Raw genomic sequence first — 17339 nt, 5'->3', positions numbered from 1 at the left:
CTGATGTACTCTGTTCGAGAACGTCTCTTACGCATCTACGAGGAGGCGGCCGGGGAGCCATACCAGAGCAGTGTGAAGGATCTACAGGAGCGGGATGCGGGGATTGAGCAGAAAGAGGCAGACATAATAGAGAACCTTCGCATTATCTCGCAACTGCACATCAATGAACTACGTAAATCCCTGGAAGAGCGTGATGCAATGATCAAGAGGAACCCATCTAACACAAAGATACCCTTTCTTTCGCAAGAGATAAGAGAGAAAATTCGGGGGCTTAAGGAAAATGTTGACCAGTTCCGAGAGCTAGAAAGAAAATGTGAGCGCGAACTAAACAGCAGCTCCGGTGATGCTCGCGCGCTCGCCCAAAAGAACTGCCAGGAATGCAAGGAGATGGCTGCTTTGATAGATGACTACTGCAGGGCCTTCACGGAAGAAGAGCGTGAACGCGCATTCCAACGGACAGACATTGGTTCGCCCATGGTTCCTTCTGCCCCATTGTTTGGGAGCTCTGGGACAAAGATGAGCAAGATAGACGAGCTCCTGCCTGTCCATGCTAACGCAGAGGAGGCTCGGGACAAACTTGCAAGCATGGAGCAAGAGTTTAACGAAGATCTTAAGATACTAATAGGTGCTGTTAATCGTGCTAAAGCACAGACAAATCAGATTGAAGAGAAGCTTAATCAAATTGGAGAGGTAATTGAGGTTGTTGACGAGAAAATGGAAACCGCAGTCACCGACGTCAAGGAGCTGCATAAGTCAACCGCTGACGTCAGAAAGAAGGTTGCCAGCATCGGAAAATGCGTATGGATAACCATAATACTCGTGCTTTTGGGGATAGTGGGCATCTGGATCTATAGGATTGCTATAAACTTCACTGGTTGAAGCCCACATATGAAAGGACCTTCTCGCTGACAAAGCCAACAGGACGCTCGATCACTGAGGGAGACCCCGTTTGGACAACGTTGAGCTGTAACTTTTGGGTTCCTACGGTGGAACTCTTCTGCAAGAGAATGCGGGGAGAGTTGTTGGGGTAATAAACGCCGTCAACGTACAGGCCAGAGGGATCAACGACACATGCATGGAGCCTTCCTGTGATATCTGTTGAGAGGGAAAACTGGTGTGAGGAAAAAAAGTCCTCCCCTATCTGGAGATCCATGTTTGGGCTGCTCCCCACGTGGAATGGCAAGTGCTGCACGTTTACCACAGTGTTCCCGTAGGACAGAGTACAGATGGACGGCAGTGCATCCATATCTCTTAATTCAGGAAGTAAAAGTATAATTTTATATTTTGATAAAATTATACGTGGAACTTTTTAGAAACTAATCAGTGCATTGAAGTTGCGTGAAGTACGAAGAAAGTCATATGGTCGCAGCATCGTCGTGTCAGTGTCGGTCTGTGCTGCCGCACTACCTGGTACTCTCTCCTGAAAATAAAATTCAAAAATATCTAGTGATATGGATGGAAAGGCGCCCGAAACCTCCTTTCTACGCAACTCCCGGGTCAGCCTCGTAGACATGCAGCCAACTGCTGAGGTAGACCTCTTGTCACAGGCTCGTGCATACCTCTCAGTAGCTCCTTCGGCGACTCTTCCCACTCCGCCCCTTGTAGACAAGGCTATTGCAGGGGATAAGCTTACTCACCTTACACAGAGGTTTCAGAGCCTTGACAGCAACCGAATGCATTGGTTTGTCCGCCTGCAGGCCTTGATCTATATCAACGACCATTTAACGAAGGACGACATGAGGCCGTACATTTCTATCCTGGTCCCAGGGTCAATTCAGCCACTGATGAAGCAGCTACACGAAAAGCGAAAGACCTTTACACCGTTCTTGTCTTCAATTCTGATAGAATTCTCTAAAGTTTCCCCCCTTCATATTGCACCGGTAGCACACGAGATCCTAGCATATTGCCTTCGGGATCGTTCGAATCAGGCGATGGACTGTGTGTATACAATCTGTCAAGAGGTTCCGCTGTCCCAAGCAGCCTGGGAAGCTATACTACTCTTCATTTTTGACCAGCAGTACTCCAACTTCTTCAAAGAGAAGTTCTCGGCGATCTGTGACGAACCAGAAAACACGTCTCCTCTTCCGTTGGAGGTGAAGCAGCAGATACTGGAGCTTGCCTGCGAAAGCACGGTGCATTATGGCCTCTCGTCCATGGCCGCGCAAGCAGTTTCGGCAGGCGGATACGACACAAAGACATTTTCTGCAAAGGGAGTAGAGGCATATGCAAGGATTCTCTGCGGCATGTTCTCCGTTAGGGGTGCTGATAGCAACACCTCTCTCTATGGAACATCGTCGAAGCTTGTTGGCACTCTATCAAAGACAGTCAAATTTGATGAGAACTCTATCAATATCACCTCTACCCCTGGTAAGGCCCCTACATCCATCCCAGACCTACGCCACCATCAGCCAGAATTAGGGTCTGGCTCTACGTTTCTTCCGCCACAGAGTGCCTCCATGACTGGTCACTCCCTCCAGTCCTTCCGACCATCCATTCAAGAAGAAATGAACTCCCATCCTGTCGTCACCTTTGGGTCCACTGGTGGGGCAAGCATCATCGGAGCCATGAGTGGCCTGAGCGCGACACCATCTGCTCGGGAAAGTATCGAAGATATGATTGGAGTGGCTGATGTGAACGCAGCACTTGATAACGTGGCCAATTCGACACACAAGGTTGCACCAGTCATTCATACATCCACACCGCCCTTTGCAAAGAAGTCCCAGCCTGTAGTGAAGACACCAGGAGATGCTCTTGAGCAGTTTATACGTGAAGCAAGTCTGGGACCAACGTTCTTCAATGAAAGCCAAGCACCGCAAGATGCAGATACAACTATGAATCTTCTGGAACAAGCCCGAAACCTGGTGTCTTCACAGAGCGTGTATGCCTCAGATGCAAATGAAACCATGAATATGGACGATATACTCTCCTATGTCAACAACTTGGGCAAGACTAATGCAAGCAGGCGCGTCACGGGTGTGATGGGCGTCCCTCCCATAGGTCCATCCCAGTCGGTATCTATGGCCTCTCCAGGCATGGGGATATCGAGCTATGCAGGTCTTTCAGGCCATGGTGGCACTGTCCCCAACTCCGCTGGTTACACAGGCTACTCCATAGATAGGAAGGACACGGTAGAGCGTGGTGAGTCTCTGCAGAGGCCACTGGGTTTGCAAAGCAATTATTCTAGCATGGAAGAACTTAACGCTCTTCGTCAAACAAACAAAGACTTGGAAGCCCAACTCAATAGCGCCAAACTACAGATTCGGGAATATGTGGAGAAGATCAACAACTACAATGACACACTGCTGAACATGCAGACAGAGTCTGTTTCCACAGGCGCCTCTACACAGCTCTATCTCCAAAACCTAGCACTGCAAGGAGAGCTTGACTCCTTGAAGAGTGGCTTCGACAGACTGACAGAAAAATATCAAGCCCTGAAAGAGCGCGACAGAACCATGATGGACCGCCTCGACAAGTACGAAAGCAAGCAGCAGCAATTTAAGACAATGTTTGAACAAGCTACAGAGAGATATGAGACAATGAAACGAGTAACGAATGATAAGCTTCTAGCATACAAAGAAGAAAATGACAAACTGAGAGCCGAGCTAGGAGGTTTACACAGTAGTAGCGGGAAAAGAGAGGACTCTGGCTCTTCTGCAGAGATAGCTGCACTGCGATCGGAGATAGAAGCTCTTAAAAATGATAAGGCAAACCTCACTGCTGTGACAAAAAGGTTAATCGCAAAACTAAGTGTTGTTAGCAAGCAAACGACAGACGCCTAGCCGCTGCTGGACCTCTCTTCCTCTTCCTCTTCCAACTCGTCGCACTCGTGAGGATTCTGTTGTCGTTGCATGATAATCTGAAGTAGTGATGTCGTCTTCGAAGACGGAGAGCGTGGCCCCTTGCTACCGAATGCAGGAGATCGTGCTTTGTAAGAACTTCCCAGACCGCTCCCTGACAGGCTCTCACGCGCAGATAGGGCAGATACTGGGTTCACAGAGTTCCTGTTATATGCATTGATGATATAATCATCGTTATCTTCATCGTTGTACAACACCGGAGCATACCCGGCTCGGTAGTCGAGGCAGTCCACTGGAAGCTGGCGTCTTTCTCCTGCCACCAAAAACCCCTCCATGGCAGCACCCAAATCAGCAGAGTTAACCTCTGTGGAGAGAATCTCTGCAGCCTTGCTAGCCACTTCTGTAAACGATTTCATAGCCTCCATAAGTTCCTGAAGGTTTCTTTCAAACAGATTGGAGGCCTCGCAATCCGCCGCCTCCAGCATTTCCAAAATCCTTGGCATATGGTCTATGATATGTTTGCTGCCACTGGTGGACGCCTCAGGGCTCTTGGAGCTGCTAAGGAATGGCCTATTGCCTGCTCTCCTCTTGCTTTCTAAATATATATTTGACGATGCACGAGACAGCTCGCCGGTAAAATTAGCGACTGCGTTGTGGATCCTAGCTCTGGATTGGGTGTTGGCTACAGAGCTAAGCTTCACTCCTGCCATCTGTAGCACCTGACATGCGTTGTAAAAGTTAGTCATATCCATTCCTAAAATGTTTGGGTGCGGAATTGAAGACGCTATATGACTGAGCCTGCGGGCAGAGGCAGCAAAATGTGCTAGCTCGTCTAATAAAGCCTCTAGCCATTGGAGATTATTCCGTACTTTCACTGCATGATCCCTGGCCTGCTCTGGCTGGTCGCCAAAGATCTTTGCTGTGGAGACTGGCTCTCTGGGCATCTAATTTTCGCCTTTTTTAAACAGAAATAAAACGAGGAGAATTTACCAAAAGCTTGAGCTGCTTCACAGGTGTGTGCATCTCTAGACCTTAGTCTAGACCTTAGGTAATCAAAGAAAGCGCCTTCTCATAATTCTTAATCAGTTCGACCGCCTCGTCTTCAGACGGTGCCTCTGAAATTATACGAATAATAGGCTCAGTGTTGCTAAAGCGCATATGAACCCACTTACGAGAGCTGACGGATGTGAACTTTACCCCATCAACAGTGTCAACGTCATACTCGGAGGCTTCTTGCGCCAAGGCCTGCAGCTTCTTGTCAAGCTTAGCTCGCTTCTCTGGTGCTATGGTATACTTGTTCTTCTTAATATAGTATTTCTGGAATCGTTCTGCAACAAGCTCGCTAATTGGCCTCTCTCCGTGAAGCTTGCGCATCTTAGCAAGCCATGAGAGAACAAGGACAATCGCCACGATGCTGTCACGGCCTATGTGCGCAGACGGAAGCATCACGCCGCCGTTCCCCTCACCGCCAACAAGACACCTATCGCCCAGTTCAAGCATCTTGAGTGCCACGTTGACCTCTCCTACTGCGGTGTAGTGCAGTACACCCTTGACGCCCCTTTCCTCATGCTTTCTGCACGCATCTGCAACGACTAGGGATGTACTGATATTCGTCACTATATGATACTCGCCCGGAGGCTGAAGAGAAAGGGCGTAGTCAACACACAGAGCAAGGGTGTAGTCCTCTCCCAGCGGCACGCCCGTCTCAGTAAGAATAACCAGTCTATCAGCATCGGGGTCAACTGCAAATCCCACGTGGACGTCTCCTTGGTCCTTTATAGCCTGTCCAAACTGGACAAGGTTTTCTGGAATAGGCTCTGGCTGTAGCGGAAGTGGACCTGGCTCCATCATGTAAGGTACCTTGAGACTGACGCCCAAGTGCTCGCATAGAGAGACGATATACATGGCACCAGACGCATTGCACCCAGAGAAACCTATTGAGAAGTTTGATTCACGGATGGAGGCAGCATTAACTAGAGGAGTCTGTGCAAGAACATGCTTTATGTGCTCAGCTATGGCATCGTCAGACCCCACATATTCCATTTTCGCCTTATTGTGGGTGTACGTCTTTTTATTCTGAATGGAATCGGCGATCTCCTGTACTAGCACTGTATGTGGATGTTTGGTCATGAAGCTGTGATACTCCTTTTGAAGCATATCTTCGGTGACACAACTATACACACGAGTACACTCGTCTGGGGTGAGGAATATGCTACTGGGCCCAACAAACTTAAGTCCATTCCACTTGGGGGGATTGTGAGAAGCAGTCGCGATCACTCCTCCTGCGCACTGGGAGTTACGGACCAACTGCTGCACTGTAGGGGTGGGAACAATGTCAAGGTATTTAACGTTAAAACCTTCCAGAAGGAGGGCTGCGATAATGTACTTAGGGTATTCATCCCCAGTGTTCCTTCCATCTCGCCCAACGTACACAAGCTTCTTTGAGCGCGTCGTAGAGCAGTTGTCTACCATTTGTGGAAGAGCCTTGGCGAATGCGGTAACGTAACACATAATTCGCCCAAAGGATTGCTCGTCATGGATCCAGCGTAACCCAGAAAATGTGGCGATGAGCCTATCCATCGTCGATAAATTTAAAATGTCGACGCTGTAGTTCGTACCTAGAACGGTTAGCAGTTGTAGATTGTTGAACAGTAGCTGTATTTATGTTTTGGTTCAGTATCAGGACGTAGCATTAAGAGCTAATTGAGCATCAGGCCGAATTTTTAAAGAGGTTTAAAAGAGAGGTTTAAAAGAAGAGGTAATTAAAAGAAAGCACCTCCTCCCTCTACTATGCAGCTGCTGGTCTTGCCTCGCGGGACAAATGCGGAGGCCCTCTTTTCAACAGGTGCTAGGCTAGGCAGTAAAGGCGAGCTTATCTTTAGTGGCTTCCAAGCCATCGAGATTCCACTCTCCACCAGCCTTCTACTGCACAGCAAGGGGGATGAGTACACGCAGCATACACTGACTAGTGCACTCACGCTCCTTTCAGGTGACATGGCAGCAGCACGGAGCAGCCTTCCCAATCCTAAAAATAGCATCCCCACAAGCAGGCAGGTAGATTGGGTAACCTCGCACTTGCGGAGGGAGCAAGATCAGAAGACCAAGCATTCACTAAAGCAAGAAAAGCACGTACACTTCGAGCAGCCAGAGAAGAAGCGGTCCAAGTCCTCCAAGTCCTCACGCAAAGAGAAAAAACGCCACGAGGACGAGGGTATGAAGGATCGTAGAGTTAGTAAAATTAAGAGCTAATCTATTTACAAAGTCATGGGCGAACGCATACGGGTTTTCGACAAGGCGGCTGACACACTAGAAGCGGATATGGTTGTGTTTGAGCATGCAGGGGTGAGCTACGTATTTCGTGTTGATATGGACGTGGCAGATAATGTGGATGCTTTGAGCCACGAGTACAATATTCTACGAACTAGACCAACTGCGGCTGAGGTGGATGCGGAAATCAAGAGGCTTGAGAAGCAAGCAAAGCAGCGCAAGCCACGGTCGTCCAGTGGGAATTCAGAGCTGGAGCTCAAAGTCTCGCGCCTTCGTGAGGTCTGTACCATGCTGGCAGGGGCTTTAGCAGAGCGCAAGGGAGTCGAGGTTGGCCGCATCTACCAGCTATTCAACATTACATCTTTGTAGTTGTCATCTTCATCAGTCTAGCGGTGATAGGTAAATGTAGTAAACTCAGTGAGATACAAACTAATTGCCTGTAGATGGTAAGGAGCAGGACGAGTCTGTGTTTGAAATCTTACCCTCGTATGCAATCAGCGGTGTCTCCTCGGTAATGCCCATAGATGACAGAAGGGCGTATCCAAAGCCTTCCCTCATGACGGGCAAGTCACGTCTATCTTTGGGACATGGCTGCACTGGTTCATCAGATTGTTTGCTTATGCATTCATTGTCAGGAGTGCCTGCTAGGCCATTGACACCGTCGAGATCTTGTCGTGATGTCTTTTGTGCAACAGAGAGTGCTGGATGACGCTTACGTAATAGCTCTATATTCATACACTAACGTCCAGGTAAGTGGCAAGCGGCTCCTGTGGTCTTCTGTGATCACTGCTGCGATTTTTTGCAGTGAAACCGGTCAAGACCGCCCGAGGGAATTCCGCGTAATAAAAAAGAATGGAAGTTGATCAAATAGTGAGCGATATCTATGTCTCGGAGGCCCGTGCAGCTACGAGCGGGTTCTCCCAACCATCCTATCCATCACATACCTCTCAGGATATCTCTTTGGAGTTTATCAGAGCCATGACAGCGGACACCAGCACTTCGGGGATCCCTCCATATAAGGAAGCCTCCATACGAAGTACTTCTCCATATGCGGCCTATAAAGTCAACTTTGCGAATGACCTCCAATATGGCCGCGAAGAGAGTCCCATCGATTATCTAGAGGATGACCTTAGCAGGCTTCTGATAGATTCGACAGTAGGCGATCTTCCTCTTCGGTCACAATCACTCAAGCAGAAAAGTGTTGATGAGAATGCCCGGAAAGACTCCAGCTTCGCAGGAATCCGCAGCCTCCGTTCCGGTGAGCTCCCTGCCAAGCAGCTCCTTATGTCCTCGCAGAGTAGCCGATCCAGTTCATTCATGCGAACTCCAGCAGGGTCCATGATTCGGTGGCGCCCTTCCACAGGCGGCCCCAGGCGCCATCAGGGCACACGAGTGGAGGCATCCACATCTTATCTCTCAAGTGACCCTAACGGGCTCCGCGCTTCCTCGGTGAGAGGACGGCCAATGACAGACGCGGATATAACCCAACAGGTGTTCCACGTCCTGAATTGCCTGAAGCTTAGTCACCCATCAACGTTTTACATAAACAGATCTGGATCACAAAGCATTCTAGCATTCTCTGCAGAGGATAACCAGCCACTCGAATCAGAATCAACCTCAGATCCTCATATGCCGTCTTCGTCGCAGACAATGGTGGTGTTGAAGGTCGATTTTCCAGATCAGTTAAAGATGTGTACGTATAACATGGTATATTTTGGATTTTATTCCCTATTCGATGGATTGCTAGAAGATGACCAGGGATTTTTGGTGGGAGACAGCAGCTATCTTACAGTTTCGGAAGTAGAACCCTTCTGTATTGCGATGGCACGCCATGTACTGGAGATTGTACAGTCATACAATAAATATGTTAACCCGTCTGTGGCAATTGAAAGGCTTCGCAGCTCCAGTTCCATTACGGTCCCGTTCGTTAAGTGTATCTACATGTTCAAGAAAGAGCTGAAGGCCCGGCGGCTAACAACTATCCCGCGCTGTGACCAACCTGGTTACCAGCGCAATCCCTCTAGCACCAGTTCTAGCTTTAGCTCCGCAGCAACGTCCACCTCCTCTTTCAAGGGTTACGATGAGGTGATATCCCATTGCAACAAGCTCTATTCGCTTCATGAAAAGAAGCAAGCCAAACAACTGGAGATTGACCGCCAACGGGCCGAGGAAGAGACATCTGGATGCACGTTTCGGCCAGAGCTGAACGATAGGTCCATCGAGCTCTCGACACGCAAACGCATATACGATGGGACAGCAACTGTGAAGGAAAGCATCGAAAATAGCATCGAAAACTACACTGTTAAGGTCCGGTCTCTCAACGAGCTAGACGACTATACAAAAATAATAACTAAGTACCTATACGATCTAAAGCTCTACGCAATGAATCAGCGTATCCTTTCCTATTTTCCTGACGATCATGTCATTTGGGAGGATGCATATCATGCTCTGCGGGCAAACACCAGTTTAAAGTACAGAGAAGAAATGATGGACGAGTTCAAGGAGCGAATGGCAGCAGAAGCGCGATCAAAGAGCACAGGAAAGCCCCAGACAGCGAAGGTAAAGCTCAACTACAAGCCCGGTGAGTCTATACTCGACGCAACTGCACAGCTAGGCGTATGTTACTACAATAAGCATCTTAAGAACGTAAAGGACGGAGAACCTTACAGAATGGATGAGAGACAGAGACGCAATATGAAGCTTGTCAAGCAGGGCGTGCTGCGACCAGAGTTCGCTGGGATGACTGATCAGACATTCAAGGATCTTCCAATAGCTAGCAAAATGCACACAGTAGACGCAGATCGCCAGATTGAGTACCAGGAACGGGAAGGCAAGGCAGAGCAACGTGTAGCCGCTGTGAAGCCGTACCTCCGGGGCGGTGGGGATGTAACGTCACTGGTCGGTGAAACGGGAATGGGAGAAATCGTTCAAGCTACTCTGAACACAAAGATGGGCTCTGTAGCAAACCTTGATAATGATCCTCTGGTATCATCTCCGGTTCTTTTGGATTCATTGACGAAGTGCCTCAGTATGATAAAGGCGATAACAGAGCAGGAGGATGCTTAAATCCTTTATTAATAAATTATAGTTGTTATGTTCAGTTGTTAAGTTCAGTTTTTAGGTTCGTTCCTTTTTTATTAAGATTATTTTATTAAGATTACTAAGCTTTTAGGTTGAAAGGCGCAGGGAAGCTATTTAAAAATGACGCACGTTGTTTCGACTGCATATTACCCAACGGCAGCAGGCAGCAATCCGGTGCCAACCATACAGATTCTTCTGGAAGACGCAATCCACACAGAAAATTACACAGGCGTCGTCACACCTGCGAGGCTTAGGAATGAGGGCGGCTGTGTGACACAAACCCCTATAATAACTGAGACAAAAGAATCGTCAGATGATCCTCCCCCTCTTTCTGTGTGTGATAATTACACAGTCTGTTCAAATGGAGGTTCACACCCCTTCATCGTCTACGACCTTCTGATTCCGAGGAAGAAGCATCAGGTTCAGGTTTCAAAACGTTTTAGCACAATAAAGCGTCTTCATGCCGACCTGTTGCAAGAGGGTTTAGAACATTTGCCGTCCTTTCCACGAGATCGCCCTTGGAATCTCGGAGGAAATCGGAAAGGCTTTGTCGAAGAACGCGTAAGAGAGATTAATAACTACTTCCACAGACTCCTTTCCAATAAGGCTGTAGTTAATAGCAACGCGTTTAAATACTTTCTTTCAGAAAACGACTCTTTCATGCCGCTGGAGAGCTACACCTTGAGGTAGGTTGGCTCGCATGAACCCAAACTTGCCCGTCTGAAGAATGCCCGGCACCATGTAAACATTTCAGTTTCTGAGAAAGCAATGAAGCATATAAAATTGAACAGTATAAAATTGAAGATTGTCACATGGACAAGCCCTTGATCGTGGAAAGCAATCAGCCGTTTATCAGCAAGATTAAGCCTGCAGATCCAGATAAGCGCATCACCCCGCGGTATCTTACGAAGTTTGAACAGGCTCGCATCCTTGGAACCAGAGCATACCAGCTCTCAATGGGAGCTCCAGCTCACATAACAATCACAGACAAAGGCGGCCACCTGGACCCCCTCGTACTGGCGCGCCGTGAGCTGGCCAATAACGCTATCCCCATAATCATCCGCAGACACCTGCCAGATGGTACATACGAGGATTGGAAGCTCAGCGAGTTACATATCATTGACTAGCACCGGCTAGTGCATGTAAACTGTTCTGAGCACATTCTATGGGCCTTCTTATCTACTCGTAATCCTGCACCCTTCTGGACCTCTTAAAGTCTTTCAATTCATAAATTCGTAAATGTATCCCTTGGGGCTTCTTCTACTTTTCTTCTTCAATTTTGAGCTCATAAGAGGTGAGGTTCGTAGTGTCTACAGCGACGAGGACGGGAAAATCCATGAAGGAGCTGAAGGTGGGGCTTCTGGCTCCAGCAGAGACAAACTGATGATAAACTTTCGACGCATCTTTGGACGGCAGTGCGACCTAGACATCTTTCCAGGTATTTGCGTGGTCAAGCAAGTAACCCCAGATAAAGAAAACCAGTTTGCAACGGTCCTGGTAGACTTTATAGACACAGCATCTCACAATATTAGCTATGACATTAAATATATGATATTTCTAGCAGAACCCAGCGTAGAGTATGTGACTAAGAACAACATAGTTGAGGGAGCTGAGTTTTCATGCAAGAAGAAGGTGAGCAAGTCGGGCCCGTGCGAACCGGTCCATATCACGTTCGACTTAATTGACGACCCGACACTTATCGAGCAGGAGGCGAGCGACCCATCGCACCCGCCAGCAGATCAAGATGAACTGTGACTTAAGACTTAATATTCCGGTGTCTTGTCTGATTTACTTTGTTCTTTTCTTCCTCTCTTTTTTTCTCTCAGCTGAAGCCGAAATTAAAGCCGAAACTAAATTTCACGGTCTTCGAATATTGGTGTACAGATACTGCAGTCAGAGAGTTCAAGATGAATTGATGGAGGGTCGTCGAGAAGCCTTGAGTACAGGGTTGTCTGTAGAGAAGGTATCTGCGGAAGAGCTGGGGCCACAATAGTTACACGCTTTGTCTTCCAGTTAGACCCTCCCGTTGACATTTTCACTTGTCCATCGTCGTGCCACTTTCGCTGTGCGCGATCAGCCGGTGTTGGTGTCTGGAAGGGCGACCAAATCATAGAAGCAGAAACGGCAGCAGCCACTGTCGATCCAGACATGGCGTGAGTGCCATGAGTGTCATGAAGTCCTGACTGGTATGGGGTTTGGTAGAACGTAAATGATGTCTGACTATCTCTAAGGCATGCCATACTCATAGATGGATCCATCTCAGCTTGCGTCACTGCAATGAACGATTATGAATTAATCTAGTGTACTACCTTGGCATGTTAACCCGGTCAACCTACATTGACCACACCATGACACAGCCATCATTGTCCATGGTACAAAGCCACTCCTCTGTGCATGACATGTGATGCAAATCTTTATCTGCAGCATGGGCAGGTATTTCCTCAACCAGCTCTAATCCGTGTGTGAATACGTATAGCGTCCCTGCTTCGCTGCCAGCGAAAATGTACTTACTATTGTGCGTTATGCTGGTCATTCTTGACCCTAGCTCTATCTTATTCAATTGACGCCGCTTGGGGACGTCAACCAGAGCAACTATCCGGCCACAAGATATTGCACATACGTCACCGATCAACGTCATTCCTCTGATAGGCCCCTCTGCAAGGAAATCGGAGACACGAGTGCCATTTTTAGATGCAATTATATACTTGTCCTCTGCTGCCGAAACGATTACTCCATCGCCAGTTAAAGAAAGATTCGCAACACGTAGTGTATGCTCCTTGTGACCACCAATCATCTTCCTGCTTCTTAGGTCCCACTCGCGGACGTCCCCGTGAGACCCTCCCACCAAAATGCGCGTCCTGTGACCGTAGAGGCTAGTAACTGCGATCCGATCTGCGCCTTGGATAGTCAGCAATTTATCGCCGTTCTCAATGTCATAGATTAATAGATCTCCGTTTGTACAGCCAACTAAAATCTGGATCTCGTTCAGGTAGACGGCAGACGGCGAGTTTGGCGACACGTCTATTGTTAACCCAGGATAGAAATCTTTAAGATCCCAAATACGGCAGGTGTTGTCCGCCGCAACGGTAATAAGCATCGTTGCGTCCCCGTTTCCTGCAAAGCACGCGGACGTTGCCGGGGCAATGTGATTCTCGCTTACCGGAACGGCCTTGTAAGAAGAGCCTTCTTGAATTATTAAAATGATACTCCCGTTATCTGTCCCTGCGAGAATACGACCCAGGGAATCAGCAGCAAGGTTCGTAACTCGCCCGGGAACGCTGAGGGTTGAAGACACATCCCAGTTCTTCCCCTGGCCTTTAATTATTGATATAAATCCATGACCACCTGCAGCAATGGTCTCATCAAATGCATCCAACCTTTCATATGTGGTATAAACAGGTCGTATACTATCTAAGTCTTTGCTTTCTCCCGGAAATACCACAATGCATTCTATTGGTGCGCCATTGGGTAATTGGATGAAGCTCAAGAAGGTGTTTTTCACCGCATCAATGACCAATATTTCCCCGGACATGGATCCAGCTATCATCAATGATCTGTCCTTAGTGCAGTGGGCGATGTCTCGGATTACGCGTTTCACCGGGCCAGTTGTTAAAGGAATGGGCTGAATGGTTGAGGTCTTGGGATCGAATGTAAAAGATACGATAGCCCCTGACTGGGTATAACCCAATAGATTATAAAGCGCAAGCTTTCTTCCACGCTCGTCCTTGATTCTCCCACCGAACAAGACACATGCCAGGTCCAGGTCACCAATTTTCCGCTTGCAAACGATATCAGCAGTGGCTGCTTCGGAGATGAAGATCATCTTGTCGCGGGCACCATACGAAACATAAAATAAACCATCTGCGCTGTAATTGGCAGAGGACACCCCAAAATCGTGCTCGGAAAAGCGGAAGTGCAGGCTATCTGTCTCCAAATTCCAGATACAAACATCCGAATCCTCTCCGTCTTCTGCACTGATCAGCATGCGACCACTAGGGTCCAAGGCCATATGACTCACGGTGCCCACATGGCCACGGAGAATCGTCTGATTCTCGGGATCAGTAAAAGAAGAAATCACTATAGTCGAGCCAATACTATAGATACACCTCTCTCCGTCAGGATGGAAGAGAAGTGTGCGTCTTCTATGGGGATAAAATCCAAGTACCCTGCGGAGTTGAAGAACCATTTCCCGGATCCAAAAGCGTCTTATTTTTTTAAAAGAGGGATTCTGGGCCAAGACTCAAGGCGTGAATTTACTGATAAGATAGTTCTGATGGAGGTACACTAAAAGGATCAACTCCTCGTGCTAATGACTTGGCCCACCTGCTAAAAAGGGGAAGGAATGGTCCGGTATCACCAGCAACGCGGATGCGAAGCGTGTTGGGCAAACTGCCCTGTTTGTACCACTTCCACATTGTTACGCTGGGAAATGGCCCCCTCATTATGTTGTTTAGATCCAGATACTCCCAGCTGACATCATACGTCTGAGGAGTCTGTTGCACAGGCATAGTATACACAGCTGGAATAGCCGGTATCCCGTGCATAGGCTGCATGGATGGGGCAGCGCCCATTGGATTTGCAAGTCCGACAATCTGCTGTTGGGGATGGTACACCGGGAAAACAAGCTGGTTTGAGATTGGCTGTATACCCGGAATTACTTGTGTGTAGGGTAGTGTTGGGAACCCAAAGATCGCAGGATCACTAGTGGGCGGGACAGGGAACTGCGGTACTCCATGTTCAGAAATACCTTGACTTTCGGGTAAAGAGTCGATAGTGTTGGGTCCGGTGACAGGACCCTGCTCTAACTTTTGTAGAACGTCTTCAATGTCGTCTCCTGCAAGGCCAATAGGACCCCTGTCCCCTGCATTATCTGATTCATTGGCAGTCTCTACTGGCAGATCACTTGTTAATGCAGATTGATGCTTTGGATTTGAATAGATGTTCTTCCTACTGTCTGGTGCAGAAATAAGGTCCATCACATCGAGGACAGCATCTGAGGCAGTGGTACTTCGAAACGAATCACTTATACTTTCTTTTCCGCCGGCAGTCCTGAAGTCTGGGCACAGAAGATCGTCAAACTTATCACTTGGGTCAGGCTTATCCCAATGGATAGGCTCTTCGGGCATTTGATTTTGGTGCGCTAGTGTCTTTTGTTGGCTATCCGTTACAAACTTCGATGCATATTGTTTTGCACGTGGCTGTGTACCTCTGTTTTGACGAAGATTAGGAGTCTTGATGAACTCAGAGAAATTCAAATTACTCACGTCAGAAATGGCAAGACCGCTGGAGATATCAGAGAAAATCCTCAATGGGAAATTATTCTTAATTGTCTGAATTTCTGGGGGCATCTCTGCCAGTGGCGTGAACAATTTGAAGACATCTTTCAATGTGTACTTCATTTCCTATAGATTTTTTAAATGGTATTTTTAGGCAAAGATCTTAAATGGATGCGCAAGAGGACACGCACGACACCACCTGTTCTCTTCAAGACGCGTTCCAAACGTTTCTAGAAAAGAAGCGAGCCGAACGGGCAAAGATTGCGGCTCGGGCCAAGCCCATTCAACGCACCCAGGCAGAGAAGGATAGACTTCGCAGGCTCTTCATTGAGAAAGCCATGGGCTACTGCGGTACACCCTACTCTCGCAAAGAGCATCCAGAAGGCTCCGAACTGGCTGCCTACCCCCTTCAGCTTGACTGTTGCGGACTCATAAGACAGGCTCTAATGGACTTAAAGGACGAGTTTGGTTTTGAGCCCCTGCCCTACAACCAAGCATATCAATTTGACACCCTCCCCCTCCGCTATGACACCCATGACCTTATCCGCGAAGGCGACCTCATTTTCTATGAGGGGGTTTACTTCAACAACAAAAAACGGCCGCAAAAGCACGACATGGTGCATGTGGAGATCTATCTTGGCGGGGAAGCAACCCCTGAACGTTGTCTCGGGAGCCGGTTTCGCAAGCAAGTGGTTAGTGTGTTTGATAGCTACAAGTTCAAGAGCACTGTTTGGGAATTGAAAAAGCTCCACTTTTGCTCCATTGACACCTGGCTGGACGGAGTCTGTAAGTCCGTCTGTCCACTGCACCAATGGGAAAGGGCCACCGTGGGATTTACCAGGGGTAGTATCTTCGAGCCTCTCGGGGAGGAAGACCTAGTTGCTGACCCTGAGGATGCTTAAAGGGTGTGCCCGTTGTCCTACTTTTTCGCTAGCTTGTCCATTAGCGTAAACAAAAGAGTGGTCTCTTCTTGGTTTAAGTTCTTTAGGATCTGCTGGCCAGTGCCGGCTCCAAACCCTCCTGAAAGTGCCTTCAAGTCAGTTGCGAGTGAAGAAGGAAGCCGCACTGGAAAGCGGACAAGAGATGCGCATTGGGCTTCATTTATTGACACAATATTTCTTAGTATTCTCTCTGGGTGTATCAAAACAGGTCCCGGCGGCTCGGAAGGCATGCTATAAGTAGGAAAGAAGAACATGGGGCAGTGTATCCCTCCCACCTGCGCTTTCTTAGTCCTGATAAAGCTCTGATCGTTTCCTTCCTGTTGGGCCATTTTAAAATCATCTCCATGCGAGTCGCTGCGCTCCCAGCAGATACTATTCCCTATTCCTTTCGGTTAATAGAAGCCCGCGGCAGGGTGTCCGATCGCATGGGGTGGATCACTGATCAGAAGCAGTTTCTTACCGCTATCGAAGTTATGCATTTACACTCACAGGGAAAGCTTCTTCTCTCTGACGAGATGTTTCGCGTCTTGGCTATTGCTATGGAGCGGATCAACTTCGAATATGGACCAGCGATGACGGCCGTTATGCGTGGGTATGCCAATCTGCGCGCTAAGGGTCACTTTGTTACATTCCACAGCCCTCCACCAATGTTACAACGATACTGCTATGCCGTCTGGCATATATTCCAGGCATTCAACCGCCCAGTGACACGAAAGACACTGCAAACGGGGCCACCAGACTTCCTCTTGTTCATCCCCAGAGCAGATCTGACCCCTAATACATTACATAATATATCTCAGACCCTGCAGCGGCTTCCAGACCCCCTATGCCCACACATGATTGGGATAGTTCATGGATCAAAACTAACATTCGCAAGGATCTATCCTTTGGCTGTCGCACTCCACCGCATGGATCGCCAAATAAAGGCTCCACAATTTCAGCATCCGGGCATATGTAACGGAGAGGACACTGATTGA

The 17339-nt window shown here is 48.2% G+C and overlaps 18 protein-coding genes across 18 annotated transcripts; 10 read left to right on the top strand and 8 right to left on the bottom strand.

Moving 5' to 3' along the window:
- Positions 1-3: 3 nt before the first annotated feature.
- On the top strand, positions 4-879 carry GL50803_005927 (Qc-SNARE 1; the record flags this gene model as incomplete). The annotated part of the gene is made up of 1 exon (XM_001707025.2): positions 4-879. One exon carries the CDS (start codon positions 4-6, stop codon positions 877-879), a length of 876 nt encoding a protein of 291 aa, XP_001707077.2.
- On the bottom strand, positions 869-1246 carry GL50803_005929 (uncharacterized protein; the record flags this gene model as incomplete). Its single annotated transcript, XM_038046179.1, has 1 exon — positions 869-1246. One exon carries the CDS (start codon positions 1244-1246, stop codon positions 869-871), a length of 378 nt encoding a protein of 125 aa, XP_037901625.1.
- A 205-nt stretch (positions 1247-1451) lies between these two features.
- GL50803_0016068 (uncharacterized protein) lies at positions 1452-3779 on the top strand (the record flags this gene model as incomplete). Its single annotated transcript, XM_001707028.1, has 1 exon — positions 1452-3779. One exon carries the CDS (start codon positions 1452-1454, stop codon positions 3777-3779), a length of 2328 nt encoding a protein of 775 aa, XP_001707080.1.
- GL50803_0016067 (uncharacterized protein) lies at positions 3776-4741 on the bottom strand (the record flags this gene model as incomplete). Its single annotated transcript, XM_001707029.1, has 1 exon — positions 3776-4741. One exon carries the CDS (start codon positions 4739-4741, stop codon positions 3776-3778), a length of 966 nt encoding a protein of 321 aa, XP_001707081.1.
- Positions 4742-4841: 100 nt separating this feature from the next.
- GL50803_0016069 (Phosphoglucosamine mutase) lies at positions 4842-6377 on the bottom strand (the record flags this gene model as incomplete). The annotated part of the gene is made up of 1 exon (XM_001707030.1): positions 4842-6377. The coding sequence occupies one exon, from the start codon at positions 6375-6377 to the stop codon at positions 4842-4844; it is 1536 nt and encodes a 511-aa protein (XP_001707082.1).
- Positions 6378-6587: 210 nt separating this feature from the next.
- GL50803_002340 (uncharacterized protein) lies at positions 6588-7046 on the top strand (the record flags this gene model as incomplete). Its single annotated transcript, XM_001707031.1, has 1 exon — positions 6588-7046. One exon carries the CDS (start codon positions 6588-6590, stop codon positions 7044-7046), a length of 459 nt encoding a protein of 152 aa, XP_001707083.1.
- A 15-nt stretch (positions 7047-7061) lies between these two features.
- GL50803_002341 (uncharacterized protein) lies at positions 7062-7433 on the top strand (the record flags this gene model as incomplete). The annotated part of the gene is made up of 1 exon (XM_001707032.1): positions 7062-7433. One exon carries the CDS (start codon positions 7062-7064, stop codon positions 7431-7433), a length of 372 nt encoding a protein of 123 aa, XP_001707084.1.
- A 60-nt stretch (positions 7434-7493) lies between these two features.
- On the bottom strand, positions 7494-7799 carry GL50803_002342 (uncharacterized protein; the record flags this gene model as incomplete). Its single annotated transcript, XM_001707033.1, has 1 exon — positions 7494-7799. One exon carries the CDS (start codon positions 7797-7799, stop codon positions 7494-7496), a length of 306 nt encoding a protein of 101 aa, XP_001707085.1.
- Positions 7800-7916: 117 nt separating this feature from the next.
- Positions 7917-10130, top strand: GL50803_0016070 (uncharacterized protein; the record flags this gene model as incomplete). The annotated part of the gene is made up of 1 exon (XM_001707034.1): positions 7917-10130. The coding sequence occupies one exon, from the start codon at positions 7917-7919 to the stop codon at positions 10128-10130; it is 2214 nt and encodes a 737-aa protein (XP_001707086.1).
- Positions 10131-10265: 135 nt separating this feature from the next.
- GL50803_0024488 (PX domain-containing protein) lies at positions 10266-10835 on the top strand (the record flags this gene model as incomplete). The annotated part of the gene is made up of 1 exon (XM_038045984.1): positions 10266-10835. The coding sequence occupies one exon, from the start codon at positions 10266-10268 to the stop codon at positions 10833-10835; it is 570 nt and encodes a 189-aa protein (XP_037901624.1).
- A 122-nt stretch (positions 10836-10957) lies between these two features.
- GL50803_0015955 (DNA-directed RNA polymerase II RPB6) lies at positions 10958-11272 on the top strand (the record flags this gene model as incomplete). The annotated part of the gene is made up of 1 exon (XM_001707035.1): positions 10958-11272. One exon carries the CDS (start codon positions 10958-10960, stop codon positions 11270-11272), a length of 315 nt encoding a protein of 104 aa, XP_001707087.1.
- A 112-nt stretch (positions 11273-11384) lies between these two features.
- GL50803_004571 (uncharacterized protein) lies at positions 11385-11900 on the top strand (the record flags this gene model as incomplete). The annotated part of the gene is made up of 1 exon (XM_001707036.1): positions 11385-11900. One exon carries the CDS (start codon positions 11385-11387, stop codon positions 11898-11900), a length of 516 nt encoding a protein of 171 aa, XP_001707088.1.
- Positions 11901-11995: 95 nt separating this feature from the next.
- GL50803_0027141 (uncharacterized protein) lies at positions 11996-12403 on the bottom strand (the record flags this gene model as incomplete). Its single annotated transcript, XM_001707037.1, has 1 exon — positions 11996-12403. One exon carries the CDS (start codon positions 12401-12403, stop codon positions 11996-11998), a length of 408 nt encoding a protein of 135 aa, XP_001707089.1.
- A 74-nt stretch (positions 12404-12477) lies between these two features.
- GL50803_0015956 (WD40 repeat protein) lies at positions 12478-14331 on the bottom strand (the record flags this gene model as incomplete). The annotated part of the gene is made up of 1 exon (XM_001707038.1): positions 12478-14331. The coding sequence occupies one exon, from the start codon at positions 14329-14331 to the stop codon at positions 12478-12480; it is 1854 nt and encodes a 617-aa protein (XP_001707090.1).
- A 67-nt stretch (positions 14332-14398) lies between these two features.
- GL50803_0024485 (GYF domain-containing protein) lies at positions 14399-15544 on the bottom strand (the record flags this gene model as incomplete). The annotated part of the gene is made up of 1 exon (XM_001707039.1): positions 14399-15544. One exon carries the CDS (start codon positions 15542-15544, stop codon positions 14399-14401), a length of 1146 nt encoding a protein of 381 aa, XP_001707091.1.
- A 44-nt stretch (positions 15545-15588) lies between these two features.
- GL50803_004577 (uncharacterized protein) lies at positions 15589-16323 on the top strand (the record flags this gene model as incomplete). The annotated part of the gene is made up of 1 exon (XM_001707040.1): positions 15589-16323. The coding sequence occupies one exon, from the start codon at positions 15589-15591 to the stop codon at positions 16321-16323; it is 735 nt and encodes a 244-aa protein (XP_001707092.1).
- Positions 16324-16340: 17 nt separating this feature from the next.
- Positions 16341-16691, bottom strand: GL50803_004578 (uncharacterized protein; the record flags this gene model as incomplete). Its single annotated transcript, XM_038046113.1, has 1 exon — positions 16341-16691. One exon carries the CDS (start codon positions 16689-16691, stop codon positions 16341-16343), a length of 351 nt encoding a protein of 116 aa, XP_037901623.1.
- A 15-nt stretch (positions 16692-16706) lies between these two features.
- GL50803_004579 (uncharacterized protein) lies at positions 16707-17339 on the top strand (the record flags this gene model as incomplete). Its single annotated transcript, XM_038046114.1, has 1 exon — positions 16707-17339. The coding sequence occupies one exon, from the start codon at positions 16707-16709 to the stop codon at positions 17337-17339; it is 633 nt and encodes a 210-aa protein (XP_037901622.1).

Source organism: Giardia intestinalis, chromosome 1, assembly GCF_000002435.2.
Source record: "Giardia intestinalis strain WB C6 chromosome 1, whole genome shotgun sequence".
Lineage (NCBI taxonomy): Eukaryota > Fornicata > Diplomonadida > Hexamitidae > Giardia > Giardia duodenalis.
Note: the sequence above shows the minus strand (reverse complement) of the source record. Positions and strands in the feature narration are given on the sequence as shown.